The sequence below is a fragment of the Lepidochelys kempii genome, chromosome 3 (assembly GCF_965140285.1).
Source record: "Lepidochelys kempii isolate rLepKem1 chromosome 3, rLepKem1.hap1, whole genome shotgun sequence".
NCBI lineage: Eukaryota > Metazoa > Chordata > Testudines > Cheloniidae > Lepidochelys > Lepidochelys kempii.
This window is the reverse complement of record NC_136382.1, coordinates 43,591,127-43,606,291: the sequence shown is the minus strand read 5'-3', so window position 1 is coordinate 43,606,291 and position 15,165 is coordinate 43,591,127. Positions and strand designations below refer to the sequence as shown.

Below are 15,165 nucleotides of genomic sequence, written 5' to 3'. Positions count from 1 at the left end.
TACTATTTATGAAATGTACAAAACAGTTTAGGTTTCAGAGTAGCAGCCGTGTTAGTGTGTATTCGCAAAAAGAAAAGGAGTACTTGTGGCACCTTAGAGACTAACCAATTTATTTGAGCATAAGTTTTTGTGAGCTACAGCTCACTTCATCAGATGCATAAAGTGGAAAGTACAGTGAGGAGATTTTATACATACACACAGACCATGAAAAAATATACATTTAAGGAGAGTGATCACTTAAGATGAGCTATTACCAGCAGGAGAGTGGGGTGGGGGGCGAGAAAACCTTTTGAAGTGATAATCAAGGTGGGCCATTTCCAGCACATTTCCAGGAGTTAACAAGAACATCTGAGGAACAGTGTGTGTGGGGGGGGGAGGGGCAGGGGGGGAAGGGCGGAAAGGAGTAAACAAGGGGAAATAGTTTCACTTAGTATAATGACTCAACCACTCCCAGTCTCAATTCAAGCCTAAGTTAATTGTATCCAATTTGCAAATTAATTCCAATTCAGCAGTCTCTCATTGGAGTCTGTTTTCAAAGTTTTTTTGTTGAAGGATAGTCACTTTGAGATCAGAAATCGAGTGACCAGAGAGATTGAAGTGTTCTCCGACTGGTTTATGAATGTTATAATTCTTGACATCTAATTTGTGTCCATTTATTCTTTTACGTAGAGACTGTCCAGTTTGACCAATGTACATGGTAGAGGGGCATTGCTGGCACATGATGGCATATATCACATTGGTTGATGTGCAGGTGAACGAGCCTCTGCTAGTGTGGCTGATGTTATTAGGCCCTGTGATGGTGTCCCCTGAATAGATATGTGGACACAGTTGGCAACGGGCTTTGTTGCAAGGATAGGTTCCTGGGTTAGTGGTTCTGTTGTGTGGTGTGTGGTTGCCGGTGAGTATTTGCTTCAGGTTGGGAGGCTGTCTGTAGGCAAGGACTGGCCTGTCTCCCAAGATTTGTGAGAGTGATGGGTCATCCTTCAGGATAGGTTGTAGATCCTTGATAATGCGTTGGAGAGGTTTTAGTTGGGGGCTGAAGGTGACGGCTAGTGGCGTTCTGTTATTTTCTTTGTTAGGCCTGTCCTGTAGTAGGTGACTTCTGGGTACTCTTCTGGCTCTGTCAATTTGTTTCTTCACTTCAGCAGGTGGGTATTGTAGTTGTAAGAATGCTTGATAGAGATCTTGTCGATGTTTGTCTCTGTCTGAGGGGTTGGAGCAAATGTGATTGTATCGTAGAGTTTGGCTGTAGACAATGGATCATGTGGTGTGGTCTTGGTGAAAGCTGGAGGCATGTAGGTAGGAATAGCAGTCAGTAGGTTTCCGGTATAGGGTGGTGTTTATGTGACCATCGCTTATTAGCATGGTAGTGTCCAGGAAGTGGATCTCTTGTGTGGACTGGTCCAGGCTGAGGTTGATGGTGGGATGGAAATTGTTGAAATCGTGGTGGAATTCCTCAAGGGCTTATTTTCCATGGGTCCAGATGATGAAGATGTCATCAATATAGCGCAAGTAGAGTAGGGGCATTAGGGAATGAGAGCTGAGGAAGCGTTGTTCTAAGTTATCCATAAAAAACGTTGGCATACTGTGGGGCCATGCGGGTACTCATAGCAGTGCCACTGATTTGAAGATATACATTGTCCCCAAATGTGAAATAGTTATGGGTGAGGACAAAGTCACAAAGTTCAGCCACCAGGTTTGCCATGACATTATCGGGGATAGTATTCCTGATGGCTTGTAGTCCATCTTTGTGTGGAATGTTGGTGTAGAGGGCTTCTACATCCATAGTGGCCAGGATGGTGTTTTCAGGAAGATCACCGATGGATTGTAGTTTCCTCAGGAAGTCAGTGGTGTCTCGAAGATAGCTGGGAGTATTTATTCCTTCTCCCTTCCCCCCCCCCCCACTGTTCCTCAGACATTCTTGTTAACTCCTGGAAATTTGCTGGAAATGGCCCACCTTGATTATCACTACAAAAGGTTTTCTCGCCCCCCACCCCACTCTCCTGCTGGTAATATCTCATCTTAAGTGATCACTCTCCTTATATGTATATTTTTTCATGGTCTGTGTGTATGTATAAAATCTCCTCACTGTACTTTCCACTTTATGCATCCGATGAAGTGAGCTGTAGCTCACAAAAGCTTATGCTCAAATAAATTGGTTAGTCTCTAAGGTGCCACAAGTACTCCTTTTCTTTAAACAGTTTAGATGGTTCTTTTACATGTAATTATGTGATTTACAGCTTCAGGACTATATAGAAAGCCATTATTCTTATAATTTCTTTAGAGGACATCAGAAGAGCCCATATAAATCTTCAATTGATGTGCTAACAAATCAACATTTTTTCTGCATATGACGAACTTTCTCTAAATGGCATATCTGAATAAAGTGCACTTATTGTGTGTTACAAATACAGAACAGATTTGTTTGAATTTTTCATCCTAATTTGTGGTGTTACTTTCAGTGATACATTCTTTTGGTTTAACAACAGGACATACCTATTTTGTAAGGCTGAAAAGCCAGTTTTAATGATGTGCCCTTGAGGCATAGTGTGTTGGCTTTGAGGAATAATACCGTCTATTTGTATGACTGACCACTCTGTTTGAAGTCTAGTTGGACTTTATAATGATCTTTTGTTCTTGATTTATGGATACAACAGTTTCTAACTACAATATAAATGTAAGAATTTGCATACTAGATCACAGCTGTGGTCCATCTAATCCAGTATTCTGCCTCTCACAGTGGTCACCACAAGGTGTTTCAAAGGAAGGTGTAAGACATCCCACAGAAAGCAGATATAGGATTATCTAGTGTAAGGGGAGTCTCCATCTGTGCTCTAATAGTAGAGATTTTCTTAAGCGAAACATGAGGTTTTATACACCTTCTAAAATTTTCTATGTATTTGTATAAGAATCTACATTATAACTATGATTATTGATGTTATCCACATATGTCTGATAGCTCTTTGAATCTTGTTCAGTTTGTGGTTTCAGTGACATCCTGTGATAATGAGTTCTGCCTATTTATTTATGTAGATGAGGTGGGTGAAATAATATCTTTTATTAGAAACCACCATTCAGCAACACAGAGCTCTTATTCAGGCCAGTGTATCTCAAAAGTTTTGTCTGTTTCACCAACAGAAGCTGGTCCAATAAAAGATATTACCTCACCCACCTTGTCTTTCTATTAGAAAGACATGTAGTCCAACATGGCTACAACAACATTTCAAACATCTAATTGTGTATTGAATATTTGAAATAATATTTTTATTAATATTAAATTTTCTACTTTTCAATTTCATTGATTTTTTTTTTTTGTATTATGAGACAGGGACAATAGAAGTTCCTGATCTACTCTCTATGTACTGTTCATTATTTTATATACTTTTATCATGGCTCCTCTTATTCATCTCCTCTCTAAAGTAAATAACCTACATCTTTTCAATATTTTTCATATGAACCTTTTTCCCATTTTCCTAAAAATATGAATCACTTGTCTTTAATCTCCCTCTAATTGTGCAATATTTTCTGAGATGGGATGACTAGTACTGCACACAGTGTTCTAAATGAAATCCCAACTACTGGTCTATATGACCTTATAATATTTTTCCTTACTACTCTTTATCTCGTGCCTTACATTCCCTAACATCTTGTTTGTTTATGACCACAGGTCTATATTCTATTCTATATACATTTTTATACCATGCCCCTCATCATAGTATTATAGTGCCTTCCAGTAGTGAATTAAGAAATATTATTTGTTCTCTCATCCTCTCCCCAGAGGGAGAAGCATATGTAGGGGGTCTTGTTTTGGTAATGCATATTTTCTTGTAGAATATAAAAATCCCTGTTGCTGTGTGTTTGTTAGAGGAAGCAAGGTCAAATAAATTTACCTTCCACTTGGAGTGGAAGGTGGTGATGATTGTGATGGTCTGTAGTTTCTTGAGGAGTTCATTCCATAGTCTTGGACTGCCGTGAGAGAAAGTTCTGTCTCCTACACAGCTGAGTTTTAGTCTATTGTTGAGAGTTCCATTGTGCCAAAGGAGCATAGTTGTCAACCACAGTCCCAGAGCTTTAGAAGAGCTTTTAGATATCCTGAGCCTGGGTCATGCAGTGCTTTAAAAATAAGGAGTGAGTGCTTTGAAGATGATGACTGAGTCCTAGAATATCATTCAAAATTCTATGGGAAGCCAGTGTAAAGAATGGAGGACAGGTTTGATATGTCATAATAGTCTGTGTTGCTAAGGAGATGTGCCGCAGCATTCTGTACTGGAGTTTCATAAAAGCTGAATGACAGGGGATGGATGACAGGGGTTGGATCATTCAATGATTGTCTGTCCTGTTCATTCTCTCTGAAGCAGTGGTGCTCAACCAGGGCTACATGTACCCCTGGGGATACATGAGGTCTTATGCGGGTACATCAGTTCATCAAGATATTTGCTGAATTTTACAACAGGCTACATAAAAAGCACTAAGAAAGTCAGTACAAACTAAAATTTCATACAGACTTGTTTTTACTGCTCTATATACTATACACTGAAATGTAAGTACAATATTTATATTCCAATTGATCTATTTTATAATTATATGGCAAAAATGAGAAAGTAAGCAATTTTTAAGGAATAGTGTGCTGTGACACTTTTATATTTTTATGTCTGATTTTATAAGCACCTTTAAGTGAGGTGAAACTTGGGGGTATGCAAGACAAATCAGACTCCTGAAAGGGTACAGTAGTCTGGAAAGGTTGAAAGCCACTGCTCTGAAGCACCTGGCATTGGCCACTGTTGGAAGATAGGATAATGGGCTAGATGGAACATTGGTCTGATCCATGATAAGACTCTTACGTGGCAGGTAGGAGGTAAAGAATGGATTTTTTTTTCTTCTATCTTAGCATCTGTCAATTCTCACAAATACAACTGTTTTGAGCAATGGATAGCCTGGTTAATCCATGTTGCCTCCCCTTGGTTACAGAAGCAAGTAATTTTGTGGATAGAATAACTCAGATCTGAACTCTTTCATGCCCGTGCTTACTTAATGTGGAAATGACAACATTAGCTTGGATTTACTTGTTTTATTTGCAATATCTGGTTTATGGTGGTACAACATTTTCATTGTGAACTAAGAACTCAGTTCATGAACTTAATGTCAGGAAAAAGAAACCTAAAATAGTATAATGTTCTTTTAATATGTTATGTTTTAGCTTCAAGACAAAGCACTACAATATTTAGTAGGGAGGGTTTCATTGTTCAAGTATTTAACCAGTGCCGCTCAGAGGATTCAGGGGGCCTGGGACAAAGCAATTTCAGGGGCACCTTCCATAAAAAAGGTTAGTTTTGCCTCCCCAAGCAGCGAAGAAAAAAAAAACAACCCCAAGTCGTGCCGCCGAAAAAAGAAGAGGACAGGAGGACCCGCCGCCAAATTGCCGCAGAAAATTGAAGCAGAGAGATTGAGCTGCTGCCAAAGTGCCGCCGCCGAGGAAGAGAGGGACTGAAAGACCCGCCGCCGATTTGCCACTGAAATTGCCCCCGCCCTGTCTGCGGGGCCCGGGGTCTGGGGCAAATTTCCCCACTTGCCCCAGGCTCTGGGCGGTCCTGTATTTTACAGATGTGTGACAATATACTCGGAAAACAAGTTAAATATTGTTTTGCTGAATACACTATGATCATGTATTAGTTCATTATTGAATTGCACTACGATATGACAATATTTAGCAACTTGAAAAAATCCATAAGCAAAGTTCACTACAGTGGTAAATTTTAAGGGCTTCTCTGGCCTACATCCAGGCTGAGCTCAGTATAGCTCCTGGAGACAAGGGACACAAAGGGAACTTTACCTCACCTTTTAAATCCTCCTGTTCCTGTGACTGTCTGATTGGTGGGTTAGTCCCTGTTATAAATTAGAGCAGCCTCAGAAGTTCTGCATTTTATTCTCAGCTGTTCACAGTCCCAAGTGACCATTCCAATGTAGGGAGTGGGAGGATATGGCTGGGATGGAGAAATGCATAGGATATTCTTCTGAACCTATGTGAGAGGGGTGGGTGGTATGGGACCAGCTATTTTGTCCTTTCATTGTTTCAAGATTCCTCTACACTGGTAGAATCATCCACTTGCCAGTTAAACTAGCTTTAAGGATGCTTTGGACGACCGAAGCACCCTTAATGAAGCTGAAATTATGACTTCTATTCATTGGAAAAATGTAACCAGTTTCTAGCTTTCAAACTGGTAGAAATCTTTTGTGTGTTATCACTATATAGCAAAGTGATTTAATTTTTATGTCAGTATCTGCATACATTGATTAATCCTGATGTTTTAGCCTGCTGCAAAGTATTTGTCTGTCCATGGGATTAAAATGATATATCTATGATCTTTACTCATTTTGCTACATACTCTTACAATTCATTTCCCACCATTAATTTTACAAACAAACAAACCAAAAACAGATTTTGGAAATTCCAAGCTGGATTCATGAAAAGGAAAATCCTTTTTCCCCTGGATCATGCTTTACTCCTTGCAAGCTTGCCATAGCAAAATTTGGACCCAGTTCCCTCCAGAGCCTTTAAAGGCTGTTGCTGAACCAGGAAAATAGGCCATCAAGGATCAGTGATCTCAGAGATTGCTATGTCTAAAGTCGTAGATTGAGACTGAATTTCCTCTATTCCTTAACAGGGGATTTGCAGGTGTCTGCCCTCACTGCAGACAATTTAGAGCATCCATGTTCAGAAAGGATCCTCATTAAATTTCCTGACTACATGAATATTTATTTCCAGCTGTCCAACATGCTGTTTTTTAAAGTTACCACTTTCTAACTCTCAACCTCCCTAAATACTATATTGACTTATTTATGGTCAATATGGAATTTATGAATTTGGTCCTTTGAGTAACGAAGCTGAATTTTGGAAAAGGTCACAAAAGTGTAAGGTATTTGTCTTTGCAATATCTTCTTCTAAATTGAACATCACAACAAAAAATATGCTTTGTTGCATCTGCCACATTGTTTAAAATATTTATGAAGTATAGATAAGTGAATATTCAGTTTGATTCAGTTCCATTTATGGAAATGCATCATTAAAATATTATATGCTATTAATATTTTAAAGTTAAAGTTGTTGTAATAGGTATTAATATTCCCTTTACATGTGATTTATTGTCAGATTATGGTGTTTCTCTAAAACATCAGCTGAAATGTTTGAAAACATAATGGTAACAGGTGCTTAATCGGAAGTGTGAAATTACAGTCCAGCAACAAGAAAAAAAGTCAAATTACTGCTGTGATAAATAAAGTGGGGGGATGGCTCCCTTTGATGGACACCCAGCCAGCCAGTTAGCTGTAAAATCCCTCTTGGTAGTTATTCTTTACTTGCTTTACCTGTAAACGGTTAAAAAGTCCCCCAGGTAAAGAAAAAAAAAACTCGGCCAAACGATCCAATGAGAAGGTAGAACTTTTAAAAATTGGGAAATAAACTTTCCCTTTGTTTGTTGTTCTCTGGGTTGGATGGACAGAGCAGCCACGCTATAAACAGCTTAAGCCAGGTATGATCATAAATTTTCAGATCGTGCCTAAAACTACTTACCTGAACTCCAAATGTATAAGTAGATCAGAATGTTTAGCTAGACACTATTAGGGTTATTTCTTTTATTTCTTATTGGCTTGTGAACTCCTCTGTGCTAACCCGAGACACTTTTGTTTGCTTGTAACCTTTAAGCTGAACCCCCAAGAAAGCTATTTTGGGTGCTTGATTTTTTTAATTTGTTCTTTTAAAATCTAGCAAAAGCCTAAGTACCAAATGTATTTTCTTTCTTTTTGTTTTTAATAAAATTTACCTTTTTTAAGAACAGGATTGTATTTTTGGTGTCCTAAGAGGTTTGGGCATGTTGTTGATTAGCTGGTAGCCACAGCTAATTTCTTTTGTTTTCTTTCTCAGCTTTTCTCCGGAGGGGTTGGGGGTGAAAGGGCTTGAGGGTACCGCACAGGGAGGAATTCCCAAGTGCTCCTTCCTGGGTTCAAAGGTTTTTTTTTTGTTTTGTTTTGTTTTTGTTTTGTTTTGTTTTGCATTTGGGTGGTGGCAACATTTACCAAGCCAAGGTCAGAGAAAAAGCTGTAACCTTGGGAGTTTAATACAAGCCTGGAGTGTCAAGTATTAATTTTTAAAATCCTTGTGGGCCCCACTTCTGCACTCAAAGTGACAGAGTTGGGATTCAGCCTTGACAACCACCATAACTAACAATATCAAAACCACAAACGATATAATATGGAATCACCGATCAACTACTTTAGTCTTTCAGTTTTGTAGATTCAAGTAATGCAAAGACTTCTCATCTAGAAGGGCTTAGTTTGTAGTTTAACACCCTCACGTTATGCATAGTTCTTCCTTAATCATAGGTTAAACATTATTTTTAAACTGCCATAATTCTTCCCTTGAAAATAAAACAAAATTGCAGAAAAGGACTTTGATTAAATTTAAATATGTACAATCTTCTCATCTTAATGTGTTGGAGAGTTTAATCTTGTCACTCTACCCACATAAGAAGAGAATATGTCCCCAAAGTTGGTTATTATTGCTAGTTTACAAACAAGATGAAAAGCCTTTCCCCAAACCACTGAAAAAGAGAACATAAAAGCTGGAAAGAACTGAATAAGATTCACGTTAATATTCTAGGTAAGCAGAGGAAGCTGGTGTTTCAACTGGAGTTTGAGAGTTTATTTGCAAACTTCACGAAGTTCACACAGCTCTAATCACTTAGATCAAAAGAAGTCTGGGATTGAATGACTACAGAGAATAATCCTAAAGGAATGGAGTTTGTATTGCCACTTTAAGTAGGTTAACAAAACAACACTGAATAGCTTTTTATTTTGATGTTCTTCACTTTAACAGCTTTCTATGCTAGGTTTGAGTTATACAAAAGGAACTTCTAACTGAGACAGGCTCAGCACAGCTCCTACTATGTTGGCCAGAGGAAGGCTCCCTTTTTATACATCCGGTGCAGTGTCAGCCTGCAAACCACAGAGTGGGGTGCTGGTTTGAGTATGAGCTGAAATAATGTGCAAGATTCATCCTCGGTTAATTCAGTCACTTTGCTAATCAGTTCTTTAATCTAGTGCTTGACAATCAGCTGACAGGCACAACAACAAACAAGGAAAGTAATGTTTGTAACAAAACAAAAGTATATAAAAAGTATAATTAATAAAATTATATTATGGGAATAATTAAATAAAATACAATACTTTACACAGAGAGCAAATATAACCAAATAATTTTCCTTATATATAAATATAATGGCAAAGGGACATAAAGATGGTTTAACAATCTTCTTGGTTTGGGAAAATGGCCAGGTGGCATACACCTGACATAACCTGCTCTTTACTACCATTCTACTCACCCTGGCATACAGGGCATAGATGAGCAAAAGGTATTGTGGTCGGAACATCACTGCTGTGCTGCTATTTCTGGCTGCCAGAGCATACCTAATTTAGGACAGCTCTGAGGCTGTCCCACGGTCAGGGAAATGCAGAGAGTTGGGGTCATAGTCCTTGTTATGCTCTTTAAAGCAGTTAAGAATAAAGAGAACAATATTACCAGAAGAGACATAAGTCCTAAGTACTCTGTTCTGCTGCCCATGGAGTTTTGGCCTGAGATACACATTTGTACTTATTCTTCACAAAAGAATTATCAACAAAAGTCAAGTAGTTATCTTAGAGTTTCTACTAAAAACTGGCAGCTATTTATAGCAAAGTTTTGTCAGTTTTATCACTTCAGGGCTATAGGTGAATCTATTTACAAGAAGAAAAAAAACATCTTAAATGAAGTTGTTCAGGGCCAAGAGTACATGGAAAGATTTTTGGAAGGAGACTCAATAAGAAATATATAAAAATACTACCTATAGGACAGAGAGCGTTCTAAAATGTATAGAATTCCTGTTTGGTTGTGGGTGGGGTATTTTGTTTTTGGTTATGGCAATTGTGAGAGAAAAATCGGAGACTCTTGGACAAAGGTAGAAGTTAATTGATACATTTTTTAAAAAAAGATCTAAAATTAAAGCAAGTAGAGGTAATTTTCATTGTTCTAATTTAAGACTAGCTGTCAAGGTTCCTCCCGCACTCTGAACTCTAGGGTACAGATGTGGGGACCTGCATGAAAAACCTCCTAAGCTTATCTTTACCAGCTTAGGTCAAAACTTCCCCAAGGTACAAAATATTCCACCCGTCGTCCTTGGATTGGCCGCTACCACCACCAAACTAATACTGGTTACTGGGGAAGAGCTGTTTGGATGCGTCTTTCCCCCCAAAATACTTCCCAAAACCTTGCACCCCACTTCCTGGACAAGGTTTGGTAAAAAGCCTCACCAATTTGCCTAGGTGACTACAGACCCAGACCCTTGGATCTTAAGAACAATGAACAATCCTCCCAACACTTGCACCCCCCCCCCCTTTCCTGGGAAATGTTGGATAAAAAGCCTCACCAATTTGCATAGGTGACCACAGACCGAAACCCTTGGATCTGAGAACAATGAAAAAGCATTCAGTTTTCTTACAAGAAGACTTTTAATAAAAATAGAAGTAAATAGAAATAAAGAAATCCCCCCTGTAAAATCAGGATGGTAGATATCTTACAGGGTAATTAGATTCAAAAACAGAGAACCCCTCTAGGCAAAACCTTAAGTTACAAAATGATACACAGACAGAAATAGTTATTCTATTCAGCACAATTCTTTTCTCAGCCATTTAAAGAACTCATAATCTAACACATACCTAGCTAGATTACTTACTAAAAGTTCTAAGACTCCATTCCTGGTCTATCCCCGGCAGAAAACCAGCATATAGACAGACACACAGACCCTTTGTTTCTCTCCCTCCTCCCAGCTTTTGAAAGTATCTTGTCTCCTCATTGGTCATTTTGGTCAGGTGCCAGCGAGGTTACCTTTAGCTTCTTAACCCTTTACAGGTGAGAGGAGCTTTCCCCTGGCCAGGAGGGATTTCAAAGGGGTTTACCCTTCCCTTTATATTTATGACACTAGCAATACAGCAGGATGTAATAATGTTGAGTAGTTTTGATAGAGAAAAATAAATTTTATATAGATTTCATAGATTTTTTGGAGGCCAAAAGAGACCATTAGTTAATCTAATATGAGCTGCTCTATAATATAGGACATATAATTTTGACTGGTTGCTCATATATTGAGCCCTGTATTGAGTGTTTGCCTAAGCATATCTTCCAGAAAGGTATCCAGTCTTGACTTGAAGGTTCCAAGAGATGGAGAATCCACCACTCCCGTTGCTAATTTGTTCCAGTGGCTAATAGCCCAGGCTGTTAAACATGTGTGCCAAATTTCTACTTTGAAAAGTTGTGGGGGGGGAAGTGAATGGTTTCCCTGGCCTCCCCGATTCTGGTGCCCCTGGTTCCAACCACTTGTCCTTGTTATGCCTTTCTGTTGTTGATTAAAAAGCCCTTTGGAGTCTGGTATTTTTCCTCAGAGATATCACTTACACACCATAATCAAGTCACCTCTTGATCATCTTTTTGAAAGAAATACAAAAATGTGGGGAAGTTGAGAAGCCTATTTTTTTTTTTTAGTAAGATAATGAAAATCAGGACTCCCGCCTCTTGCTACTGACTTGTGCGATTTTGATTAAATCAGTTCTCTACCTATCTGTAAAATAGCAATGATAATATTGATTTACTAGAGGTGTTGCAAGTATTAGAATCTAACTTTTTAGAAAACCCTTCAGTGTTGCTGGAAGAAATGGTAATATTTTGGTATCTGTCGGTTTCTGTCTGCAAATCAGGTAGTAAAATAAATATAAACATAAAAAATCTAAATAATATTTGCACCCACATCTAATTGCTTCCACAGAATTAGGCATCCTTGGATGAAAGGTGATGTATGTATGCATGCACAAAATATGCCTGTTACTTCAGGTAGTCCTGTTCTTCTTTGTCCTTCCGCATCTTCACATATTCTTATGTGAAAACTCACTTTATTGTAGAGCCCTCTTCTTACCCATGCAAGTAAAGGATGAGTCACTCAAAACAATTTCACCTGCTTCCAGCATGAAGGTGTAGGTAATTGTATCTTAGAAAAAGCCAGGCATCCCTTTGCCATCACCTAAATTAATGACAGCACCCATTTTGTGTGTTTAACAAATTAATCTTACCATAAAAAGTTGATTATAAGAGTAAACATATTAAAAATGAGATGCTGAGTATCTAACCCCAGCACTCAACATTCTGTCTAGCTATGTGGTGAAGATATAATGCATAAAAGACATTTACTATTTAAGATAGTTAACTCTATGTAGCTTCTGTGAAAATCTTACTTCTCTGCCCCACAATCCTCTCTTGGGAGTAGCTCCTGGAAGTTGCTGAACACCCTTTGCTTCTTTTTATTTCAATATTAAATCAATGTCACTGATATCTGTTCAGTTTGGGGAATGCAAAGTTGGCCGGACATGGAAGGGAGAACTCACAGCAATCTCTTAAGGAATGAGTCATCAGCTGTGCTTCTGTGAAGCTCCAGCAAGTGTTCTGCTTCTAGAGCTCCTTCTGGGGCACTGCAGCTCTGATTTGCCCCAAGGCAGGATAGAGTTGTTGGAATGTAGTGCTTAGGATCATTCATCCCAAGCCCATATCTTGAACTGAGCCTTTAGCTTCTACTCTACTGCAGGCTATAATGATTACGTATTGATTATTCATGTTAGTTTACCATTAAAATGTGTTGACTCTCATTAGCATTGTCAGGTTAAATTATAGTGTACAACTGCTTGTAACAATAAAGATTTAGTGGATCAGTGGTCATGCCATTTGTTGTAGGTATTACCACTTTTTAAAGAGATGAACTTCCTCATTTATAACTGTTTATATATATATTCATGTACCGGTCACAAAAGGCGAATATTCTTTTAATGCTGGCTTCTGCTGTAGTTTAGATTTCTAGTGATACACATGGGTTTTTTTTTACATATAGCAGCTGATTTCAAAACTACTTAGAGCTCATCAATGGAGTGGCTGCTGCTACTTTTTCTCTCCAAAGTTTAATCTTGCAACGGACAGGAAAATATGTATAAATCCCCCTTTGCTGATGAGCTACATGTACTATGGTGATATGTGTGGCGGGCATTTCTGAGTATTTGTCAGCAATCTGATCGTAGATGCTTTAGAGGATCTGAACTCAGTGGATTTACTACACCTATGGTAATAAGTCATACCTGATGAACTTTTTCATATTAAACATATCTGTTGGAAAAGAGGAATTTCATCATATATCCAAGCTGTTGGGATTTAACACATGGTAGATTTAGTCGTATTTGACAGTAGCCATCTTTTTAATAGAGTTGGAGAATCAGTAATATTTAATAATATTCAATGAGGATGGAATTTTGTTGTTATCTCTGATAACATTTCTTATAAAGACCCTTAGGTAAAACCTTGCCCTGTTGAAATCAGGAATTTGGCATTGACTTCACTGCGGCCAGGATTTCACCTTTTTCTTATGGACGTAACAAAAAAAAATCATTTTATGTATGGAAAAACGTTACATAAGTCTTGCTCCTGCTCCATGCAAAATTAGTGGCAAAACTCTTTCTTATGGACGTAACAAAAAAAAAATCATTTTATGTATGGAAAAATGTTACATAAGTCTTGCTCCTGCTCCATGCAAAATTAGTGGCAAAACTCACTTTTAATTTCATGGTTAGGTAGAATTGGGCGTTAGTTGTCAATAACAATCATTTAGTTACTGTACTGTAATACTACTTCTCTCATTATTTAATATTCATATTTCATGCATCTCTTGTTCTTATTTAGCGTAGGTTTCCTAAGACAATAATTCTGTATTAATTATCAGCTGGTAGTTACAAACATATTTGATGTTTAACTTCATATGACATCAGTATTAGTTAATCCTCAGCATGCCTTTAATTATAATATTTATGACTACTCAAAAGTTGACATTTGACCTTAATAGATCTAGGAACAATCATTTAAAATATTGTTCTATTTCCAATGTAGTTGGTTGTGTTTGGAAACTATTGTGGTTCTACTTTTTAGAGTATAACATATCATTATTGGGTTTCAGCTTTATTGTGTTTCATTGATTAAATAGCAAGCTTCTTGGACTGTCCAGTAAAATGTTTTTTGTATTTATTTTTTAATACCATTATTAACAGCCCTGCAAACTGAAACTGGAGTTTGAGAGTCAAGATGTATTCTTTGTTGCTAAATCATTATCACTAGAAATAGAATCTGCAAAGACCCACTTCTATCTATGATTATATCAGAGCAACCGCTATTGTTTTAAATTTTGTCCTCAGATATACCCAGGATTACACAGGTGTAAATATGGCCCCACAGTTTGAAAGAATTGCTATTTAAATTCTATGATGCACAAAACAGAATATAATCCACCTCTTTGACTGTATTGGATGTATTGCTACCACAAGTAAAAGTGGTGAAACCTCTTTTGTCTCAAGGAAGTGAATATGCATAATCGGAAGCAAGGCCCACAATCCTTTGCCTTCTGAAATCAAGGGGAGAACTATTTATTCACTTCAGTGATGCAGGATTGAGCTCGGTGAGCAAATCTGCTGAGCAAGAAGGTGTCCTATCTACTTTTCATAGTCACACCACTCCTAAAGGGAATGTAATGTCAGTTAATGCAATGGATTTTGACTATTTGGGATAACATTTTCAAAAACACCTAAGTCCCATTTCCATTGGCTTTCAATTAGATCCTAAGTCACGTCAGTATGTGCTTTTGAAAATTTAACTTTTGGTCTATTATTTTTTTTTAAATGTTATGTCTGGGCATACTGATAAATGTCTGAAGCAGTTTTTGGTATTGAAAGATGCATGATATACAAATATATGTTTATATTCAATATTTTGTTTATCTCTTCCAAATTCAGAAATTGAGAAAGGAGGTTGTGGAGACCCAGGAATACCATCATATGGAAAAAGGACTGGCAGTAGTTTTCTGCATGGAGACACACTTACCTTTGAATGTCAGGCAGCTTTTGAACTTGTGGGAGAGAGAATGATCACGTGCCAACAAAATAACCAGTGGTCTGGCAACAAACCCAGCTGTGTTTGTAAGAATTGCTTTGATTTTTCCTTCCTACTAAATGCTTGACCTCAGCCTATTCCTTTTCTTGGCCCTTGCAACTCACCAGCAGGGA

The 15,165-nt window shown here is 37.9% G+C and overlaps 1 protein-coding gene across 2 annotated transcripts in view; it reads left to right on the top strand.

The window, feature by feature from the left end:
• The window catches only part of CSMD1 (CUB and Sushi multiple domains 1), a 2,003,711-nt gene that overhangs the window by 1,476,891 nt on the left and 511,655 nt on the right, over positions 1-15,165 (top strand). For both annotated transcript variants that reach the window (XM_073336216.2, XM_073336215.2), the window contains exon 13: positions 14,896-15,078. In XM_073336216.2, coding sequence (XP_073192317.1) covers positions 14,896-15,078 — 183 coding nt within the window. The remainder of the gene's footprint in view (positions 1-14,895; positions 15,079-15,165) is intronic.